The sequence below is a fragment of the Pan troglodytes genome, chromosome X (genome assembly GCF_028858775.2).
Source record: "Pan troglodytes isolate AG18354 chromosome X, NHGRI_mPanTro3-v2.0_pri, whole genome shotgun sequence".
Classification (NCBI taxonomy): domain Eukaryota; kingdom Metazoa; phylum Chordata; class Mammalia; order Primates; family Hominidae; genus Pan; species Pan troglodytes.
This window is the reverse complement of record NC_072421.2, coordinates 72911010-72935156: the sequence shown is the minus strand read 5'-3', so window position 1 is coordinate 72935156 and position 24147 is coordinate 72911010. Positions and strand designations below refer to the sequence as shown.

Genomic DNA, 24147 nt, shown 5'->3' with positions numbered 1-24147 from the left:
CCTAAGGTGCAAGGCAAAGTTCCCTTCACTTTCCCCCCTGCTTTTCTCAAGCAGAAGGAGCTTCGCACCTAGCCACCACGGGTGGCAATGTACCGAGTCTCACCTGAAGCCAGCAATTCTCAGAGGCTCACCTTTGATGTAGTAACTATGTATCACTTCTGGTTATTCAGGGCCCAAGGGCTCTTCAGTTAGCAGGTGATGAGTGTTGGTAGGACTGGGTCCTTCCCTTCAAAGCTGTGGATTCCCTTGTGGCCTAGGGCGTGTCTAGAAATGGGTCCAGGAGCTAGGGCCTGGAATGGGGCCCTCACGACTCTGACAGTTGCCCTATCCTGTTGTTGCTTAGCTGATATCCAAGATGCAAGACAAAGTCCTCCCCACTCTGCCCTCTCCTCACGTGGAAGGAAGGGATCTGTTTGGGAGCAGTGGCTGTACAACCTGGGGTGAGGGGAGAGCAATGCCAGCACTCCCTTAGCCACCCCAGCTGGTGTCTCAGTAGGTTGTGTGACCCTCGCCCTCAGCCCACCATCTCTGGGCCCAGTTCAGTACTAGGGCTCACCTGTTAGTTGCAGTCTTTATGGCTTAGACTGCCTTTCAAGCTTATTTAGAGCACAAAGCACTTTAGCCTGCAGGGGCAGGGTTTATGGGATCGATTACTCCCTTCTGGCTAGGGCTGGTTTAAATGCTTCCTCTGCCGACGGGCATCAGCTGAGTTTCGTCCTGTTTCTGGTGTTCCTTTCTGCTCTAACAGGACAGCACTGAGTTCAGCACCTCACAGTTGCGGTGCTCTCCCGCTTCCAGCACCCAGAGATGCTCTCCACACCACACCACTGCTTCTGCGGTGTCGGGGAGGGGTGGTGTCAGCAATTTAGGACTGTTTTTTCTATCTCTTCAGTGACTCAGCAATACGGCATTAAAATCGGGTACTATGAGGGCTCACCTGATTTTTGGTTCTTATGAAGGTGTTTTTTCTGTGTAGATAGTTGTTAAATTGGTGTCCCTGAAGGGAAGGGGGATGATTGGTGGAGCCTTATAGTCCACCATCGTGCTCTGCATCCCTTGATGATACTCTATACCACATATTCTTTATTCACTCATCTGTTGATGGACATTTAGGTTGATTCCATTACTTTGCTAGTATGAATTGTGCTGTGGTAAACATATGAGTGCAGGTGTCTTTTTTATATGATTTGTTTCCCTTTAGGAAGATACCCAGGAATAGGATCACTGGATTGAATGGTAGTTTTATTTTTAGCTCTTTGAGAAATCTCCATACTGTTTTCCATAGCGGTTGTACTAATTTCCATTACCACCAACAGTGTATAAGCATTCCCTTTTCTCTACCTCCTCACCAACATCTGTTGTTTTTTAATTACTACATCCTCACCAACATCTGTTGTTTTTTAATTATTTAATAATAGCCATTCTGACTGGTGTAAGATGGAATCTCATTGTGGTTTTAGTTTGGATTTCTTTGATGATTATTGATGTTGAACATTTTTTCATATGTTTGTTGGCTGCTTATATGTCTTCTTTTGAAAACTATCTGTTCATGTCTTTAGCTCACTTTTTGATGGAGTTACTTGTTTTTTTCTTGTTGAGTTCTTTGAGTTCCTTTTAGATCCTGGATATTAGTTCTTTGTTGGGTGCATAGTTTGCAGATATTTTCTCCCATTCTGTAAGTTTTCTATTTAATCTGTTAATTATTTATTTTGCTGTATAGAATCTTTTTCATTTGAGTCCCATTTGTCTGTTTTTACTTTTGTTATCTGTGCTTTTGCAGTCTTAGTCATAAATTCTTTACCTAGGCCAATGTCTAGAAAAGTTTTTTCTAGGTTTTCTTCTAGGCTTTTTATAGTTAGATCTTAGTTAATTTTTGTTTTTAGTGAGAGATATGGGTCCAGTGTCATTATTCTGTATGTGACTATCTGATTTTCCCAGCAGTATTTATTGAATAGATTGTCCTTTCCCCAGTATATACTTTTGTCAACTTTGTCAAAGATCTGTTAGTTGTACATATGTGGCTTGCTTTCTGATTGATTTATGTGTGTATTTTTATACCAGTACAGGCTGTTTTGGTTATTGTAGCCTTGTAGTATAATTTGAAGTCAGATAATGTGGTACCTCTTGCTTTATTCTTTTTGCTTAGGATTGCTTTGGGTATTCTGCCTCTTTTTTGGTTCAATATGAATTTTAGAACAGTTTTTTCTAATTCTGTGAAAAACGACATTAGTAGTTTGATAGGAATAGTGTTGAATCTGTAAATTGCTTTGGACAGTATGGTCTTTTTAACCATATTGATTCTTTCAATCCTTGAGTTTGTTTTTCCATTTGTTTGTGTCATCTATGACTTCTTTCATCAGTGTTTTATAGTTCTTCTTGTAGACATCTTTCAACTCATGGGCTAAATGTATTTCTAGATATTTTATTTTCTTGTAGTTATTGTAAATGAGATTGAGCTCTTGATTGGTTCTCTGCTTGTTATTGATGTATAGAAATGCTCATTTTTGTACATTGATTTTGTATCCTGAACTTTACTGAAGTTATTTATCAAATCTAGGACCCTTTTGGAGGACCATTTTGGAGGAGTTTTCTAGGTGTAAGATCAAAAAGAGATAATTTGACTTCCTCTTTTCCAGGTTGGATGCTTTTTATTTATTTCTCTTCTCTGATTGCTGTAGCTAGGACTCCCAATAAGATGTTGAATAGGAGTGGTTGAAAGCAGGCATCCTTGTTCTATTCTCGTTCTCAGGAGTGTTTTCAAGTTTTCCCCATTCAGTGTGGTGTTGACTCTGGGTTTGCCATATGTGGCTTTGATTATTTTGAGGTGTATTTTTTCTATGTCTAGTTTATTGAAGGTTTATGCTGGATTTTATTGAATGCTTTTTCTGCATCTATTGAGATGATCATATGGTTTTTGTTTTTAATTCTGTTTATGTAGTGAATCACATTTATTGATTTGCATATATTCTTGCATCCCTGGAATAAAACCCACTTGATCATGGTATGTTATCTTTATCTTGTGCTGTTGGATTTGGTTTACTGATACTTTGTTGAGGATTTTTACATCTGTGTTCATCAGGGATATTGGCCTGTAGTTTTTTGTTTTGTTTTGGGTTGTTTCCTTGCCTGGTTTTGGTTTTAGGGTAATGCTGCCCTTGTAGAATGAGTTACGGAGGATTCCCTCTTCCTGAAATGTTTTGGAACAGTTTCAGTAGGATTAGTGCCAGTTATTTATATGTCTCATGGAATTTGTGAATCTGCCTGGTTCCGGGGTTTTTGGGTTTGTTTGTTTCGAGGTTTTTTATTACTGATTCAATTTTGGAACTCATTGTTGGTGGGTTCTGTATTTCTGTTTTTTTCCTCATTCAATCTTGGGAGGTTGTACATTTCCAGAAATTTATATATTTCCTCTAGGTTTTCTAGTTTGTATGCATAGAAGTGCTCATAGTAGTCTCCGATGATATTTTGTATTTCTGTGGTATCAGTTGTAACGTCTCCTTTTCCATTTCTGATTACAAGTATTTGAATCTTATATTTTGTTCTTGGTTAATCTAGCTAGTGGTCTTTCAGCTTTATTTATCTTTTCAAAGAATCAATCTTTTATTTGTCAATAGACACAGGAAGAGCATTTGATAAAATTCAAAATCTCTTCATAATAAAAACTTTCAGCACAGTAGGCATAGAAAAACTCAACATAATAAATGCCATATATGACTTACCCACAGCTAACAACATACCGAATAGGGAAGAGTTGAAAGCCTTTCCACAAAAAAAAAAAAAAAAAAAAAAAAAAAAAAAAAAAACTGTAACAAGACAGGGATGCCCATTTTCACTACTCGTATTCAACATGGTACTGGAAGTCCTAGCCAGAGCCATCAGGTAAGAGAAACAAATAAAAGACATCCAAATTGGGAAAGAAGTCAGATTGTCCCTCTTAGTTGATGATATGATTTTATATCTAGAAAAAAACTAAAGACTACACCAATGAAACTCTTACATCTGATAAATAAATTTGGTAAAGTTACAGGACACAAAATCAACATACAAAAATCAGTAGTCTTTCTATACACCAATGGTGAAATCGCTAAGAAGAAAATGAAGAAGGCAATCCCACTTACAATAGCTACCAAAAAAATTACTCAGGATTAAATCTAACCAAGGAGGTGCAAGATCTCTACAAGGATAGTTATAACATCATTTTTCACAGAAATAGAAAAAAGAATTCCAAAATTTGTATGGAACCAAAAAAAGAGCCCATATAGCCAGAGCAATCCTGAGCAAAAAGAACAAAGCTAGAGACATCACACTACCTGACTTCAAAATATATTATAATGCTATAGTAACAAAAATGGCATGGTATTGGTATAAAAACATACATAGACCAACAGAGCAGAATAGGGAATCCAAATATAAATCCATGTATTTATAGCCAACTGATTTTCGACAAAGGCATCAAGAACATACATGGGAAAAGGACACTCTCCTTAATAAATTGTGCTGGCAAAATTGGAGTCCGTATATAGAAGAATGAAACTGAATCCCTGTCTCTCACCATGTACAAAAATCAACTCAAGATGGATTAAAGACTTAAATGTAAGACTTGAATCTGTAAAACTACTGGAAGAAAAAATAGGGAAAATACTTTAGGACATTGGTCTGTGCAAAGATTTTGTGGTGAAGACCTGAAAAGCAGATAACAAAACCAAAAATAGACAGCTGGGACTATATTAAGCTTAAAAGCTTCCACACAGCAAAAGGAACAACAGAGTGAAGAGACAACCTGTTAAATGGGAGAAAATATTTTCAAACTATTCATCCAACAAGAGACTAATATTCAGAATATACAAGGAACTCAACTCAATAATAAAAAAAATCAATTAAAAAGACATTTCTCAAAAGAAGACATATTGATGACCAACAAGTATGTGGAAAAATGTTCAACGTCACTAATCACCAGGGAAATGCAAATCAAGACCACATGAGATATCCTCTTCCCTCAGTTATAATGGCCGTGAATAAAAAGACAAAAAATAACAGATATTGGTGAGGATGCAGAGAAAAGGAAGCTCTTATACACTGTTGGTGGGACTGTAAATTAGTACAGCCACTATGAAAAACAGTATGGAGATTTCTCAAAGAACTAAAACTAGAACTACCATATGATCCAGCCATCCCACTACCTGATATTTATCCAAAGGAAAGGTAATCAGTATATCAAAGGATACCTGCATGTTGTATGTTGATTGCAGTACTTTTCACAATAGCTGATATGGAATCAATCTAAGTGTCCATCAGTGGGAAATACGATAATATAAATGTGGAGTACTCTTAGTCTACAAAAAAGTGAAATCCTGTCATTTGCAGCAACATGGATGGAACTGGAGGTTAGTATGTTAAGTGAAATAAGTCAGACACAGAAAGACAAATATCACATGTTATCTAAGAAAGTTGATCTTATAGAGGTAGAGAATAGAGTGATAGATATCAGAGACTGGGAAGGGTGTGTGGTTAGGAGTGGGGGATAGAGGGAGATTGGTCAATGGGTACAAACCTACAGTTAGATAAAAGGTGTAAGTTTTAATGTTTGATAGGAGAGCAGGGTGACTATAATTAGCAATAATGTGTATTTCAAAGTACCTGGAAGAGAGAACTTGAAATGTTCCCAACCCATAGAAATGATAAATACTCAAGGAGATAGATACCCCAAATACTCCGATTTGATCATTACATATTCTGTACATTCAACAAAATCTCACGTGTACCCCATAAATATGTAAAATATTATGAATCAATAAAAACTGTGCCTCGGACTCTGAAATGCCTCTTTGGTTTGGTCTCCAGTTAAAAAAATGCATTATTTTTCAAACTTTATAGTTTATCAAAACTAATGGAATTCATGTACTTTACAGCTTAATGGACTCATAATGCATGATTACATAACTTCAGAACCCATTTTGTTAAATGAAGTGGTGACATTTTATGCACTATTAAGCCAACTAGAATAATTTTCTTGCTCTTAGCCATAACTTCACTGTGTCCTTATTGAAAAAATTCTGGGATGTGTTGTAGAAGGTTTTGATAGAAGAGAGTGTTTCTAAAGATACATGAAAGCAGGGCCTTTTTCCATTATTCCATCAAGAAAAGTAAGATAGACAAAACTCATGAAATGGGAAAGTGGTTGAAATGCCCTAGTTTGTGTTATAATGCTTTAAATTATATTTATTTCATAATAGTTCTATTGGGAAAGGGAATTTTAAAATTACTGCCTTAGAAGGTCTTACCAGTTATAAGAGCATGTATATGTGTGTGTATAAAATAAAACATTAAGAACTATACTTTCAGCATTTCATATTTTTGTCATCTTATGTATTTAAAGCAGTTCAGGAAGATAACTCTTGTGTTTTTACAATATGAACAATTTTATTTCTAATACTCTTTATGCGATAAACTGCCTAAAAGACTAGAAAAGTAGTTTGCTGAGTCCTAGAGGGATAACTACAATATGAAACTAACCTGTATTATATAAGGTACTGTCCTGGGCCTTGACAGTACCTTATATAATACAGGTTAGTTTTATATTATATGTTGACAATTTCCCCCCGTTCCTTGCTTTGCAAATCTACTCGAAATTATATAACTTCCCTCCCTAACCCCTGCTGAATATATGTGAATTATAAAAAGTAGAAGCTAGCCAACAACAACAACAAAAGGCCATAAAAAAGTATCAATGATTCCACCCACTCACAGCTACTGTTATTGACACTTTTGGTGTAAACTCCTACATATATCACATTTTTTCCCACAAAAATATTTTTTTCACTCTGCTTTTTTCATTTAACACATTCCTCTGTCACTACATACATTTCTGAATGGCTGCATTTTGTTGTATGTGTTCACTCTATTTACACTGTTCTCCAACATGTATCACTTAGGCTGTTTCCAATTTTGTTTCTATTAAAACAGAATTGGTATAAACAACCTTATAGCTAAATTTTCATTCCTTTATTCAACAAATACTCATTAGGTACCTATTGTATGTCAGTCACTGTATTTGGCTTTGAGTTACAACAGTAAGCACTACTGTTAGAGTGATTACTCATGTGGAATGTGCAGGAGAGTGGATATTAATCAAATAATTGTACTGCTGTTTATGTAGTTTATAACTGAAATGGATACTGTGAAAGAAAGGAATAATGTACTGTGCGAGAATAAGGCAAAGGACCCTGATGGGCTAGGGAAGACATTATTGAGGAAATGCTATTTGAGCTGTTGGTCAACTAGTTGAAAGAGGTTGAAGGGGCCACAGGGGAAGGTGTTAGAGAGAGAGAGATTATTCCAGACAGAGTAGACATTACTGTGTAAAGTCCCCATGACAGAAGGGATTATGGAATGTTTAAGGAACTAAAAGAAAGGCAGTGTGGCCTAAGCACTGAAAGCAGTGGTATAAAACATAACTGGAGAGGTATCCAGAGGCCAGACCAAGCAGAGCCTTATAAGCCATGTTACAGATTTTAGTTTTTTATCCCAAGAATGATAGGATACTGCTTAATGGTTTTAAGCTGGAAGGGAAATCTGATTGCAGGGTGAACTTACTAGATAAGGACAAAGTAGATGCAGGGAGATCAGTTAGGAGATTGTTGCAGTGGTTTACGCGATAATTGATGATAGCTCAGATGAGGTTTATGGTTAGAAATGGAAAGAAATAGATTCAAGAGATTTTTAGGAGATAAAATTGATTCAACTTAGAGCATATTTATAAGGGTTTTTTTTTTAGCATAAATTCCCAGAAGTAGAATTATTGACACAAAGGGCAAAATTATTTTAAAAGCTTGTAATATATAGCAAATTGCTCTCCAGAAAGATTATTTCAGTGTATTCTCCATCAACAGTGTATTAGAGTGCTCATTTTCATATGCCCTCAGCAGTAATAAGCAGTATCCTTTTTTTTTTTTTTTACTTTTTTCTTTTTCAGTGTTTTTTGGGTATGTTTTATTCTTTTTAATACCTTTTCCAGAAATCAAGTTATGATTTTAATGTTTAAATGGGGATTGTTTTGCCAATCATAATAATATAGTAGTTTTAGAATATATATGTATTGGTCTACTTAGTTTGGTATTAGAAAATGTGGTTTTTATTCTTAATATTCTGCCTCTAAAGCTGAAAGTAAAGCAAAAGAATTTAATGGAATGTTGCCTCAGGAACATGGGACAAAGAAAAAAATGTGAGATGGATTTAGATCAGATTAAGTATTATTGGAAAATTGCATTTGTGAGGAAATTTTCAGTAACTCAACTTTGTTTGATATAGTCAATACCAAGCCCTCTGCTTTCCTAAAAGGAGTATTGCAACTCAGCTCTACCATGAGTTTAGACTTGGGACTCCAAAGTGTTTTAAGTAAAAAACTGACAAATAGCCAAAATGTATATAAATTTTCTACTACAAAATGGAAATATGGAAATTTTTTTTGAATTTTCTGTAGTGTTTTGGTAGCTTAATAAATAAATGTATAGTACATGTCCCTTCATGACCACTAAATTACTTTTTTAACAATATGAGAGTGGCTAAAATTGAAAGTAAGACATTTAAGAGAAATGAATAACTTTTTTAAAGTAATTGAAATAATTTTTCTCTAAAATATTTTGATTTTGAAAGATATTAGCCTTAGATTCAGAATAAAAGTTATATTTGTAATGTTTTCATGTATTTCTCAAATATATAAATTCTACGTTATTGAATTATGGTTATATTTGAAATGACATGTTATTCACTGCTTTGTTTTCTCTCTTTCAATAGTTAAAAGATGTTGATACTCGGAAAATCATAAAAGCAATGCTTTCTTATGTGTGGCCCAAAGACAGGCCAGATCTACGAGCTAGAGTTGCCATTTCGCTGGGATTTTTGGGTGGTGCAAAGGTAAGAAATTATGCATTGTTTGGTTGCTCTAACTAAGAAATACTACATTTTCTAGTTATGAATCCTGGGCCTGGTGTAAATCACTTTTGGGGTAGCATGACCAACTTTTAGGACCCTCATTTAGTTTACATAATTATTTTATGCAGTCATTAGAAATTATATGGTAATGTCCTGTTTATCTCTGGATCAGACTTCTCACAGAATTAGTGGAATTCACTCCTTGAAACCATTGTGAGATATAGGAGCATTGATTGTAACAAAGCATAAGCACCTTTGTAAAAGAAGCTTTTCGGAGCCTCTTTGGCTCCGAAATAATACATATTTTTGGTAAGCTTGGTTCCCAGATCCCAGTAAATTGAAAAGAGGATGAAGCCATTTTAGGAACACTGATAGCCATAAGTAATAAGCAACAGCTTAATATCAAGAGAAAAGCTAAACAAAACAAAAGCCACAAAACCTGACTGTTTTGGTACGTTCAGTATAGGAGCCCTCTGCATTTCAGCAGCCTTCTCAGTTTGTCATTGTACTATATAAAGCAAAGTTATAATGATGACCTCGAGTTTTCAAGAAAATAAAAACCTTGTTTCAAATTTACTCAGATTTTTTTTTCTTTTTTTTTTTTTTTTTTGATACAGAGTCTCACTCTGTTGCCCAGACTGGAGTACAGTGGCACAATCTTGGCTCACTGCAATCTCTGCCTCCCGGGTTCAAGCAATTCTCCTGCCTCAGCCTCCCGAGTAGCTGGGATTATAGGCGTGCGCCACCATGCCCAGCTAATTTTTGTATTTTTAGTAGAGATGGGGTTTCACCATGTTGACCAGGCTGGTCTCTAACTCCTGACCCCAGGTGATCCACCCGCCTCGACCTCCCAAAGTGCTGGGATTACAGGCATGAGCCACCGCACCCAGCCCCCAATTTACTCAGATTTTAATGTCAGGGAAGTACACGTTTGTAGGTATACTATATTGTCATGATGAAGTCTCTGGAATCAGACTGCTTGGGCTTTGCCACCTTGTAACCTTAAGCAAGTTGTTTAGTCTGTGTGCCTCAGTTTGTCCATTTGTAAAATAGGGTTGCTATAAAGATTAAATAAGTTAACATATAAAGGACTTATAACAGTGCCTGGCAGGTAGTAAAATACAAGTATTAAAAATAAATAAATTTAGATTTCCAAAAATAATGGTAAAAAGTGTTTGCTTAAAATGAGCATAAAGGAGGTTTGGCTAAAATTTGGCTACCACTCTTATATATAAGGATTAAGATTTTATTTTAGAACCCAGTTCTTACCACTTATTTTTTCCCTATATTATGTATACTCTCCTTTATTTGCTTATTCTTTTCCCTACCCTAAAAATATTAATTGAGAACTTATACACACTACTGTTCTTGGCATTGCAGAGTGTTCAGATATGAACAAAGCAAATTTCTTTCCTCAAACCATATGGGATAAGGCAAGCTTTATTTTATTGCCCTAATAAAAGGTAGGTCATAAATGATTTAAAGAAGTGCCAGTCGGGTGTTGTGGGGTTTCAGAAGAAAGTTAGGAACCACCATCATGGGGAGTTAGGAAAGGTTTCACAGAGGAGATGACATCTGAGATAGACCTTGATTGATGAGTAGGATTATTACAGGTGTAGGAATAACATGAAAAATGGCCTAGTTGTGAGAGAGCATAGTATGTGTACAGAAGTGAGTAGTCTATCTTGGTTCCAGCGAGGGGAAGATGTTTCAGAGAATTCGGAAATAAGCTTGGAAAGACAGATTAGAGCTCGTAAATGTGAAATATTGTGACTGTGAGACAGAAAAATGTATTTAATTATGTGGGAAGTGGGAACCTGTATTTTGAATAGATGAGTAATAAGGTTAGAACTGTGTTTTAGGAAATTAATCTGGCCATGTGTAAAAGATGAATTCAAATGGTGATAGACCTAAAGTAGGGATACCATTTATTTCACACATTCATTCAGCAAATGTTTACTGACCAGTTATAAGGCTCATATGATAGTCTAGATAAGAAGTAATAGCAGTTTGTACTGAAATAGTAGTAGAAATTGCAACATGGAGGAAAATGCAAGAGATACTGTGCAGTAGGGGAGATAGAGTCAACAATACTTAGCAATGGGTCAACTGTTAGAAGTTAAAAAAAAAAAAGTAGGATTCCAGGATGAGAGAATAAGAATGCCTTTAACAAAAGTGGGTATAATCAGAAGGTCTTGTTTGGGGAAAATGAAGATCTTGGTTTTGGACATGTTAAGTTTTAGGTACTAGCAGAACACCCAGATAGAGATATTCAGCTGGTAATACAAAATGTGAAACAAGCTCAGGAAGGAGCCCAGGTCTAGAGAGATTGAGATGACAGTTGAAACAATGCAAATTAGTGAGTTCACCAAGGAAAAGAACACAAATAGAAGGAAATAGAAGACAACTAGGGACAGTACCTTTGATTAATGTGTTCCTCTAGGGAAGTAAATAGAGGAAACTGAGAAGGAGTGACTGTACAGTTAAGAGAAAAGCCAAAATAATTCACAATCAGACTCCATTTTCATGTCTCCTTTCTCATCTGTAATCTCTGTTGAGTACTCTCCCGGGGATCTCACCCATTCTTGGGAAAGAGTACTTACTTAAATCAAGATGCTGAGCAACAGGTCAAGAAAGCATTTTTTGTTACATTTGTTTAAGCTGAACAGAGAGAAGAATATTACAAATGTAATTTTAGTACGTATTGTTGAAAAATTTTAACCCTCGTGCATTTTTAGCATAGTATTGGTTGCTGAATTGTCTTTTACATACAAATTACCTAAGGATAAATATGATTCTGAGCTCATATGCTCCTTTGTTAGTTGAATGCAAGTACTTTGCTGACAAGTTAAAGGCAGATTGTTTTCTAGACTTTCTTTTTAATTGAAGAGAACAGGTTAGAACATGACTAATTAAGCTAGTCAAAGTGGAGAGTCTTAAGTAATGGCATTTGTATTAGAATTTATTTTTAGAGTGAGTTCCAGTCCTTCAAAATACAGATTTCTGTTGCTTAGTGACAGGTCAATATCAGGGTATGAAATCTAGATCTAAACTAACTTCCTTAATGACTAAAATATTTTTAGAAGGTTAATATTTGATTCTTTAATCAACAACTACTGAGTGCCCATAAGATGGAAAATGCTATACTAAACTCATGTAAACTGATTGCAGATAAGCAGAAGTGAATATAGAAAATCCTCAAAAAGAATGTTTGATTTCTTTTGAATCAGGAGAAGGAAGAAATTGCCAGATGTTATGATGAGTGCCTGCTAGTACTTTCAAAGCATATAGAAAACAATTTTCTTTTTACAAAACAGAAACTAGATCATAGAATAACTTTAAGCATGTAGAACATAGTAGTAGCATTTGACCATTCCAAAAAGCATTTGCACAGCTTTGCGGACTGGCCGTTTAAAAGTGCTTGCTCTTGCAAATATTTAAAAAGTGATCATTGTTTATTCTTGAGTAGTATTGCAGGTGTGTTTTATAATTGGTGTGGAAAGATGGATTGTTATCCCCTTTTATCCTTGGCTTCCTATTTTTCATCAAACCTGAATATATGCTTTGGCATATAAACACCTTGGATCAATCTAGGCCTCTTTATATTCTGATCTTTCCTACCTCCTCCACATATTCTGGGGATTTTAGTGCAGTGTTCAAGAATCTTCTCAGCTCTAAATGCCACCCTGCCATCTGCATGGCTGTAGTGGTATCATAACTAGGCATGAAACGTAGATGAGAAAGAAGAAAGAAAGGATTGTCAAGTAAGAAGAAGAAAACAGGAGGAAGATTTTGTGCCTAATGTATGAGAACATAGCATACCTTCTGCTTGCTTATTTACTTTTTAATGCTCTTTTGATCCTGAGGGTCTTAAGGCTATCATTGTCTCCAGCAAAAATTTTAAAGACAAATGATATTATGTAGAGATGATTTGGAGCCCAGAGTAGACTAAGAGAGGGGATTGGTATTTCTTCTAGCAGAGTTGCAGCAATTCTATTTTAATATGTTTGGGTTCTATATAAGATGTATTTTAGCGGTTCTACTACCAAGAGAGACAAAAACAAAATGCCATTTGTATTCATTCCTTAAATCCCTACAAATCATATGTAATGTATTTTTTTACCATCTATACATATATCATAGGAGTATCATATCATTATTAATCTGGGGAATTTGAGGTCTTCTATGGGGTTTTTGTTTTTTTAAGATGGAGTTTCACCCTTGTTGCCCAGGCTGGAGTGCAGTGGCATGATCTCTGCTCACTGCAGACTCCGCCTCCCGGGTTCAAGCAATTCTCCTGTCTCAGCCTCCTGAGTAGCTGGGATTACAGGTGCATGCCACCATGCCCGTCTAATTTTTGTATTTTTAGTGGAGACAGGGTTTTATCATATTGGTCAGGCTGGTCTCAAACTCCTGACCTCAGGTGATCCGCCCGCCTCAGCCTCCCAGAGTGTTGGGATTACAGGCATGAGCCACCACTCCCGGCGAACCTAATTCAACTTTTCTATTAGTATTTTACATACAACCATGCCAGGATTTAAGGAAAATGTAAAACATATTTATTGAAGTCATTTGATTTTATAAAATGTATGTTACCTTTAGTATTACCAAAAAATGTTTATTCATATTCTCTAACCACTGCCATCTTGGAAACCACTTAGTCGACAGAAAAACTGGGGGCAAAGGAAGTTAAAGTATCAAGTGCAAATATAAGCTATCTTTACAATTATAATAATTTCAAGGGAGAGTGATTTATAAAAATAAACACCCTTTTTCTTCAGAAATGCATCTGTTATATAAAGTATAACAGGTGATATATATATTGAGCAAGTATTTATTGAGTGACTAACAAATAATAAGAGATATATATATATATGTATATAACATAATAGAAACATCCAAAAGGAGAGACAAATGAAGCTGTAGGAGAGTACCAACAATTAAGCATATAGGGAAGGCTTTATGAAGGATTTAGTATTTTTGAATAACTATTTTGACATTTGTAACTTTAAAACATTTATGTACTTCTTCATTTTTTTGAAACTTTTTCTGAAAAATATTTTTTAAAATGAGACTGCTACCTGATGCCTTTTTGAGAAGTATGAATTTTACCCTGGTAGTATTATTATTATTATTATTATTATTATTATTAAAATACTATATCTTAGAGAAGTTTTAAGTTTACAGAAAAATTGAACAATAAGTACAAAGAGTTCTTATATATACCCCCTTTTTTTCCCCACAATGCAGTTTCTTCTGTTATTAACATCTTGCATTAATGTGGTACATTTGCTAAAACTGATGAACCAATTATTTTGAAAAGATACATTATTATTAACCAAGTCCATAGTTTACATTAGGATTCACTTTTTGTGTTGTACAGTTATATGGTTTTTGGGAAATGTATAATGTCGTGTATTCACCATTATGATATCATATAGAATAGTTTCCCTGCCCCCAAAATCCCATGTGATCCATCTACTCATCTGTCCTTCCTTCCTCCAGAATTCCTAACAACAGTGATCTTTTTACTAACTCTCTAGTTTTGCCTTTTCCAGAATGTCATATAGTTGGAACCATATGGTATGTAGCTTTTTCAGACTGGCTTCCTTCACTTCACAATATGTATTTCAAGATATTCATTGTGTGGGTGTGTGTTACCTGATAGCTCTTTTCTTTGTATCACTGAATAATATTTTGTTATATGGATGTACTATAGTGTGTTTATCCACTCACCTGTTGAAAGACATCTTGGTTTCCTTTAGATTTTGGCCATCATTAATAAAGCTGCAGTAAACATTTGTGTGCAGGTTTTTGTGTGGCCATAAGTTTTCATCTCATTTGGGTAAATACCAAAGAACACAATTGCTGGATTGTCTTGTAAGACTATGTTTTGTTTTGTATGCAACTGCCAAATAACCTTTTATAGTTGGTATACCATTCTACATTCCTACAAGCAATGAATAAGAGTTCCTATTGCTCCACATCCTCACTAGCATTTGGTGTTATTGATATTTTAGATTTTAGCCATTCTAATAGGTGTGTGGTAGCATCTCACTTTTGTTCTAATTTACAAATGCCTAATGACATATGATGTTGAGCATCTTTTCATATGCTTTTTTTGTCATTTGTATATCTTCTTTGGTGAAGTGTCTGATCAGTTCTTTTGCCCATTTTTAAATTTGATTGTTTTCTTATTGTTGAGATTTAAGAGTTCTTTTGTAATTTTGGATACAAATACTTTATCAGTTAAGTCTTTTGCAAATACTTTGTCTCAGTCTGTGGCTTGTCATCTTATTCTCTTGACAGTGTCTTTTGTAAAGCAGAACTTTTTAATATTAATGAAGTCCTACTTACCAGTCTTTCATGGATCATGTTTTTGATGCTAAGTCATTGCCAAACCCAAGGTTACCTGGATTTTATCTTACGTTATCTTCTAAATGATTTATAGTTTCATCTTCTACATTTTGGTCTATGATCTATTTAGAGTTAATTTTTATGAAATATGTAAGGTCTGTGTTTGGATTCCTTTTTTTTTCCATTGGCATGTCCAGTTGCTCCAGCATCATTTATTGAAAAGGCTGTCTCTTTCCCATTGGGTTGCCTTTGCTCCTTTGTGAAAGATCAGTTGACTATATTTTTGTGAGTCCATTTTTGTGCTGTCTCTTCTATTTCCATTGATCTATTTGTCTATTTTTTGACCAGTACCATACTGTCAGGATTACTGTAGCTTCATAGAGTAAGTCTTATAGTCAGGTAGTGTCAGACCTCCAGTATTGTTTTCTTCTTCAGTATTCTGTTGGCTGTTTTGAGTTTTTTGCCTTTCTATATAAACTTTAGGATCAGTTTGTCCATATCCACAAAATTACTTACTGGGATTTTGATTGGGGTCACATTGAATCTATAGATCAAGCTGGAGAAAACTGACATCTCAACAATATTGAGTCTTCCTATACATGAACATGGAGTATCTCTCCATTTATTTAGCTTCTTTGATTTCTTTCATATGAGTTTTGTAGTTTTCCTCATATGCTTTTTGCACACATTTGTTATATTTGTACTGAAGTATTTCATTTTTTGTTGTTAATTTAAATGGTGTTGTATTTTTTATTTCAAATTGCATATTGTTCATTGGTGGTATGTGGGAAAGTAGTTGACTTTTGTATATGACCTTGTATGCTGCAACCTTGCTGTAATTGCTTTTTAGTTCTAGTAGGGTTTTTTGTTGATTTTTTTTTCAGATTTTCTGTATAGACAATTATATCACCTGCAAACAAAGACAGTTTTATTTTGTCCTTTGTAGAATGAATACCTTTATTTCCTTTTCTTATTGCATTAGCTATGACTTCTAGTACAGTGTTGAATATAATGTGATAAAAGAGGACATCCTTGCCTTGTTCACAGTTTAGTTTCCCACCATTAAGTATGTTGTTAACTTTAAGGTTTTTTATAGGTGTTTGTAATCAAGTTGAAGTTTTCCTCTATTCCTAGTTTGCTGGGAGTTTTTGTAATGAATAGGTGTTGGATTTTGTTAAATGATTTTTTTCATCTGCCATCATTTGATTTTTCTTCTTTAGCTTGTTGATGTGATGGATTACATTAACTGATTTTCAAATGTTGAACCAGCTTTCCATACCCAGAATAAATTCCACTTGGTTATGTCATGTAATTGTTTTTATACATTGTTGGGTATGATTTGGTAATATTTTGTTGAGGATTTTTGTATCTATATTCAGGAAAGAGGATGGTCTGTAGTTTTCTTGTAATGTCTTTGGTTTTGATATTAGAATGGTGCTGTTTTCATGGAATGAGGAAGTATTCCCTCTACTTCTGTTTTCTGGAAGAAATTGTAGAGAATTCACATCATTTCTTCTTTAAGTAGTTAGTAAAATTCACCAGTGAAACCATTTGGACCAGTGCTTTCTGTTTTGGAAGGTTATTAATTATTGAATCAATTTATTTAATAGATACAGACCAATTCAATTTATCAATGTATCTTCTATAGGAAGGGATCTTTTAAGGAATTTGTCCATTTCATCTAAGTTATCAAATTTGTTGGACTAGAGTTGCTCATACTATCCCTCAATTATCTTTTAATTTTCATAGAAACAGTACTGAAGTCCTGCCTTTCATTTCTGATGTTAGTAGTTTGTCTTCTTTCTTTTTGCTTGATTAGCCTGACTAGAGACTTAGCAATTTTATTGCTCTTTTCCAAGAGGCAGCTTTTGGTTTTGTTGATTTCCTTTTTTCAATTTCATTGATTTCTGCCCCAATTTTTATTCTTCTGCTTACTTTGGATTTAATTTGCACTTTTTTTGCGCTTTTTTTTTTTCTATTTTCCCAAGATGGAAACTTACATTATTCATCTTAGATCTTTCTTTTCTAATATTTGCATTCGGTGCTATAAATTTCTTTTTAAGTGCTGCTTTTGCTGCATCCCACAAATTCTGATACATTGTATCTTCATCTTTATTTAGTTCAAAATATTTTAAAATTTCTCTTTAGTCTTTGACCCATGTGTTATTTAAAAGCATGTTGTTTAATCATTGGGATATGCCTACCGTCATTCTGTTAGTGATTTCTAATTTAATTCCATTTTGCCTAGGGCATACTTCGTGCTATGTGTATTTTTAAAAATTTGTAGAGGTGTGTTTTATGGCCCAGGGTGTCATTTATCTCGGTGAATGATCTGTGCAAATTTGAAAAGAATGTGTATTCTGCTCTTGTTGGATGAAGTATCCTATAGGTGTCATTTAGATATAATAGAAGATGCATCTATTTTTCCTTGCCATTCTATCAGTTTTTGCCTCATGCATTTTGATATTTTGCTGTTAGGTGCATACACAATTAAGGATTGTTATATCTTTTTGGAGAATTAACCTCTTTATCATTATGTAATGCCCCTCTTTTATTCCTGGTTCCTGTTAATTTTCCTTGATCTGAAGTGTGCTTTATCTGAAATTAATATGGTTTCTACTCCAGCTTAGCTTTGATAAGGGTTAAGGTGGTGTATATTTCTTCATCCATTTACATATAATTCATTATGTCTTGATATTTAAAATTGGGTCTGTAATTGGATCATCTTTTAAAAATCCATTCTGACAATCTGTTTTTTTTTTAATGCCATCAGATTCAGCCATGGTGACAATCTGTGTTTTAATTGGTGTAGACTATTCACATTTAAAATGATTCACTGATATTGTTGGATTAATATTGACCATATGTGTAACTGTTTTCTGTTCATTTCCTTTCTTCTTTGGTTTTTGCTTTTATTTTACTTTTTCTTCAATCTTTTTCTTCCTTCTCTGGCTTTAATTAAACATTTTATATGATTTTGTTTTTTCTAATCATTTAACATTCCAATTATACTTTTTAATTTTTAAGTGGTTGCCATAGAGTTTGCATTATACATTTATAGGCAGTCTAATTCCACTTTAATATGACACTATTACTGCTTCATGGGGGTGGTACACATAACAGTATTCCCAATTCATTCCCCCTATCACTTACACACTGCTGTGATTCATTTCACCTATTTATAAGCTTTAATTACCAATACATTGTTGCTGTTATTATTTTGAAGAAACTTATCTGTTAGATGAATTAAGAATAAAGATAAATTATTTTATTTTACATTAATTTATTCCTTCTCTAACATTGCTTCCCAATTAAATGTAAATCTGAGGTTTTGACCAATATCATTTGCATTCTCTCTGGAAAACTTTATTTAAAAACAATTCTTGCAAGATCCATGTACTAGCAACAAATTTCCTCAATTTTTGCTTTTGTAGAGAGTGTATGTTTTTCCCTCACTTGTAAAGGACAGTTTCACTAGGTGCAGAATTCTAGGTTGGTGGATTGTTTTTTTTCAACAGTTTAAATATTTCATTCCACTCTGTTCTTGCTTGCCTTCACTGTTATTTTTATTCTTGTTCCTTTATAGGTGATTCCCCTGGCTTCTTTTAAGATTATTTTTGTCTTTGATTTTTATAGTTTGAATATGATATGCCAGGCTGTACCTTTTGGGAGTTTTTTGTTGTTGTTGTTGTGGTTTTTTTTTTTGTTTGTTTCTTTTGTTTTGTTTTTTCTACGTGGTGTCCTCTAAGCTTTCCTGGATCTGTGGTTTGGTGTTGTCATTAATTTTAGAAAATTCTTAGCCTTCATTATTTCAATTATTTTTCCTGTTCCTTTTCCCTTTTCCTTATGGTATTCCCATTATGTATACATATGTTACACCTTTTGTAATTCTCCCATATTTCTTGCATATTCTTTTCCCTTTTAAATTCATTTTGTTCTTTGCTTTTCACTTTGTGAAGTTTTCACTGACATACGTCTTCAAGCTCACTGCTGCTTTTCTATTTTGTGTCCTGTCTACTGATGAGCCTATCAAAGACGTTCTTCATTTCTGTTAGAGTGTTTTTGATTTCTTGTACAACCTTTTGATTCTTTCTTAGAGATTCCTCTCTCTTTGTTTATATTACCCATCTTTTCTTGCATGCTGTCTGCTTTTTCCATTAGAGCCTTTGGCATTTTAAATTCCTGGTCTGATAATTCTAAAATCTCTGCCTTATCTGAGTCTGGTTCCGATGTTTACTTTGTCTATTCAGACTCTTCTTTGCCTTTTGGCATGCCTTGTAATTTTTTTTGAAAGCTAGACACAATGCATTAGATGATAAATATGCCTTTAATGTGAGATTTTATGTTTATCTGGCTAGGAGTTGGCTGTCTTTAGTGTTAGCTGTAGCTGTAGGTGTCAGAGGCTAGAATTTCCTCTAGAACCTGCTAAACGGGGGCTAGACAAATTTTAGGGGATAAGGCCATATGAACAAAAAATTTTAATGAATCAGGTTCACATATCATGTAACTTCTACTAGTTACATTGAGGTTGTTCATTAAATATCAGTGTGATCTACTTTTCCCCTCTAAATGTTTTATCTCCTAGAGGATTTAGATAAGAGGACTTATCTCTTTGATTAGATTAGTGGAGTTGAGACTGCAAGTCAATTGCTCTTTCATATTCTTTAATTTGCTTTCAGTTCTGTGTGCTTCAGCTATGAAATAAGGTAAAACAAGTTTGTTTTGCGGATATTATGATCTCTAGCTTTTAGATGTCTGTTATTGAAAATGACAATGACATATAGTCCCTTTCTATGTCATACCTTTCCATGTTTATACTTTCAAACTATCAGACTAGGTAAAAATGACATTTCTTACAAATATTACATTATGTAAAAGTCTTGCATATGGAGTCTTCTGCGTGTCTGTTATTCATATAGATTAGTCATAACTCTTGCTTTACTTTCTCAGGATCCATATTCAGCTATGTTGCAAGGATTGTATTAAATAGGCTGTTTTCTGTTGAGGTTACTCTTTGATGCCCAGAGCAAACTTTATATACAAGCCAGAAGTATTTTGTTTATACAATGGAAATCTTTAATGACATTTGCTTTGTTGCCTAGGCCTAATTTTCATGAATTAATAATGTATACAATATAAAATAATTTTATTTGATCAACTTACATAACTGCTTTGTTGTTGTTTGATATTTTTCCTTTAATGAGAATAGAAACTTCAGTTCTGTGAGGATTCTACCACTACCCTGATAATCTTTACAAATTGTCTGAGTACCCTTAATGCAGGCAAACCCCAAAATTGGGGCTCAGCCTGGGAGGGTTCTTGGCTTCGTGCAGGAAAGAATTTAAGAGTGAGCTGACAGCAAACTGAAAGCAAGTTTATTAGAGCAACAGAGTACAGGAAAATGGTTGCTCCATAGACAGAGTAGTAGCAGCAGCCCTTTCAGCAGCATTGGATTTCTGGCTAGCTATATGGCTATTCCTTGATTAGTTGTGAAATAAGGGGTGGGTTATTCATGAATTTCCTGGAAAAGGGATGAGGAGTTCCTGGAACTAAGGGTTCCTCCTCCTTTTAAGCCATATAAAGCAACTTCCAGGAGTTGCCATGGCATTTGTAAATGGTTCTGGTGGGAGTTGCTTTTAGCATGGTAATGCATTATAATTAGTGTATAATGAGCAATGAGGGCAACTAGAGGTTGTTTTCGTCACCATCTTGGATCTAGCTGGTTTTGGCTGGTTTCTTTGCTGCATTCTGTTTTTCTCAGATCCTGTTTGTTTAGTGGGGCCTCGTGACCAGTGCTTGGAAAATAATTCATGCCGATCTCCTACCTTACCTTGTCTGGTTTTCTTTTATCTTTGCTTTGCCTTGCTAATCAGATCTCTCTTTAGTGTTCCTGGTCTTTATTCTTTTTTCTCCTGATTCTTTTGTGAATAGAGAAGCAATTAAAGGAACAAAATTCTTTTTTACTTGTTTAGATATATTGGGCACTTCTTGGCAGCACTGCTCATAAAGCCCTTAGTTAACAGAGGCCACTCTGAAAGAGGTGAATTTATTAAGGAGTTTAGATATTAAAAAGTCTGAAAGAATTGGGTTCCTCAGATGACTAGTCATGATCATAATGGGAAAAGCGATAATTAAATCTAGAACTTGAGGTCCTCAGCAAACTGACTATATTGACCAGTAATTTTGGCACCATGTAGATATAGCATACTTTTGGTAGTCCTTTATGGCAATTTTACTTTTTACTTAACTCTCTTCTTCAGTTAGTGTCCCAAATTGTACAGTTTTGTGCTAAAAATTAAATGAATACCATTTTGTAATGATATACCAGTCTTTGATAATTCAAGAGCCTAGCAGATTATTTATATGATTTAAATTTTTGATCTAAGAAAGAAAAAAAGTTTTATAAGTTCCTGAGGCTGGGCATGGTAGCTCATACCTGTAATCCCAGCACTTTGGGAGGCCGAGGCAGGCAGATCACTTGAGGCCAGGAGTTTGAGACCTTCCTGGCCAACATGGTGAAACCCCATCTCTACTAAAAATACAAAAATTAGCTGGGCGTGGTGGTTCGTGCCTGTAGTCCTAGCTACTCGGGAGGCTGAGGCATGAGAATCACTTGAACACAGGAGGCGATAGTTGCAGTGAGCCGAGATCACGCCACTGCACTCCAGCCTAGGCGACAGAGTGAGACTCCATCTCAAAAAAAAAAAAAAATATTTAAAGTTCCTTTATTTCTCGTGTACTTAGTGTGCACATTGCAGTCAGATTAAATATACCTTTTGTCACAAGATTACAATCTTGTAAATATAACCAGTTTCTTAATTTTTAAAAAGTAACAGGGGTATGAAACTTCATATTGGGTTGATTTTTATTGAAATACACTGTGATTCAGCCTTATTTTTAGACATTTCCTGCCCCCAGGGAGCCGGGTCTGTGGTGTGATGCTGGCTTTATTTCTTTTAATTTTAATGTACATTCAATGGAGTGCACTCTTTTTAGTATACAGTTCCATAATTTTTAACACGTGTGTATTCATGTAATTACCACCACAGTCAGGATACAGACAAGTGCTATCACCCCAAAAATCTCCCTTTTGTTACCTCTTTATAGTCATACCCTTTCCAGACCCCTAGCTGCTGGGTAACATTGATTTGTCCTCTATCACTATAGTTTTCTCATTTTGAGAATGCCATATAAATGGTATCATGTAGTATATAACCTTTTGAGCTGATTTCTCACATTAAGCATGATGTCTTGGTCATTCATCCATGTTATTGGATATACCAGTTTGTTTCTTTTCATTGCCGAATAGTATTCCATGGTATGGATATAACAGAGTTTGTCCATTCACCATTCAACAACATTGGGTTCTTTCCACTTTTTAGTGATTATAGGTTATAACTAGAGCTGCTTTAAACATTCAGACACAGGTTTTTGTGTGAACCTGAGTTTCCATATCTCTAGAATAAACACTTAAGAGTGGAATGCTAGGTCATGCTAAACACATTTTTAACTCAATAAGAAACTGCCAAGCTGTTGTCCAGAGTAGTTCTTTTTGTATTCCCACAGCAGTATATGAAAGAGTTCCTGTTGCTTTGCTTCTTTGTCAACACTTGGTATTGTCAGGTGAATGGTGGTATCTTGTGGTTTTAATTTACATTTCTCTTAAGGCCTGGGATATTGAGCAGCTTTGTGTGTATTTAGTTTACATTTGTATATCTTCCTTTTGTGAAGTGTCTGTTTAAGCATTTTGTCCATTTTTTAATTGGGCTGTATGTTTTTCCTCTCAACTTTAGTGAATTCTTTATATATTCTGATATGAAACCTTTACCAGATATATGATTTGCAGATATTTTCTCCCAGTCTGTAGCTTGTTTTTTAATCCCCTTAATAGTATTTTATGTAGAACAAATGTTTTTAATTTTGATAAATTTCAGTTTATTATTTTTTTCCTTTATGGATTATGCTTTTGTTGTCATGTCTAATAACTATTTGCCTAACTCAAGGTCATTAAGATTTTCTCTTTTGTTTTCTTCTAAAAGTTTTATATATTTTTCTCTTTTACATTTAGATTGTGCCACGTTTTTTAAAAAATATGTACTGAACTAAAGTGCTACAGTTTGAATTCTTATATGAGGTTTAGGTAGAAATTAAATTTTTTTCCAATTGTTCCAACACCAAATTGAATTTTTTTCCAGTTGTTCCAACACCAAGGCTATCCTTTCCCCATTCAATTTGCTTTGTTTCCTATTGCTGCTGTAACAGATTATCACAAACATAGTAGCTGAAAACACCACAAATTTATTATCTTACATTTCTGGAGGTCAGAAATCCAAAATTAGGTTTCACTGGATCGAAATAAAGATATTTGGCATGGCTGTGCTCCCTCCAGAAACTCTTGAGGAAAATCTATTTCCTTGCCTTTTCCTGCTTCTAGAGTTCACCTACATTCCTTGGCTCAGGGCCTCTTATTCCATCTTCAGCATCAACAGCATGTTCAATCTATCTCTGACTCTGACCCTTCTGCTTCCCTTCGTCTCAACTTTGACTCTCCTACTTTCCTCTTATAAGTACTCCTGTAATTAGATTTGGCCCACCCACAAAATCAAGGATAAAGAACATAATCATGTTCTTCAGCTTAACCACATCTGCAAAGTTCATTTTGCTATGTAAAATATCATCTTTATAGGTTCTGGAAATTGGTACATGAATATCTTTGGGGAGCCATTATTCTTTCTACCATAATGATTATGTATGGGATGTTTTTCTGGAATCTATTCTGTTTCATTGATCTTTGTGTTTCTGCATTCACCAGTACCACACTATTTTTATATTTTATATATATATATATATATATATATA

General features: G+C 34.7%; 1 protein-coding gene across 4 annotated transcripts in view; it reads left to right on the top strand.

The window, feature by feature from the left end:
- Window positions 1–24147, top strand: part of ABCB7 (ATP binding cassette subfamily B member 7) — a 103367-nt gene that overhangs the window by 48762 nt on the left and 30458 nt on the right. For all 4 annotated transcript variants that reach the window (XM_016943706.3, XM_016943707.3, XM_016943708.3 and 1 more), the window contains exon 4: window positions 8794–8913. In XM_016943706.3, the coding sequence (XP_016799195.1) occupies window positions 8794–8913 (120 nt within the window). The remainder of the gene's footprint in view (window positions 1–8793; window positions 8914–24147) is intronic.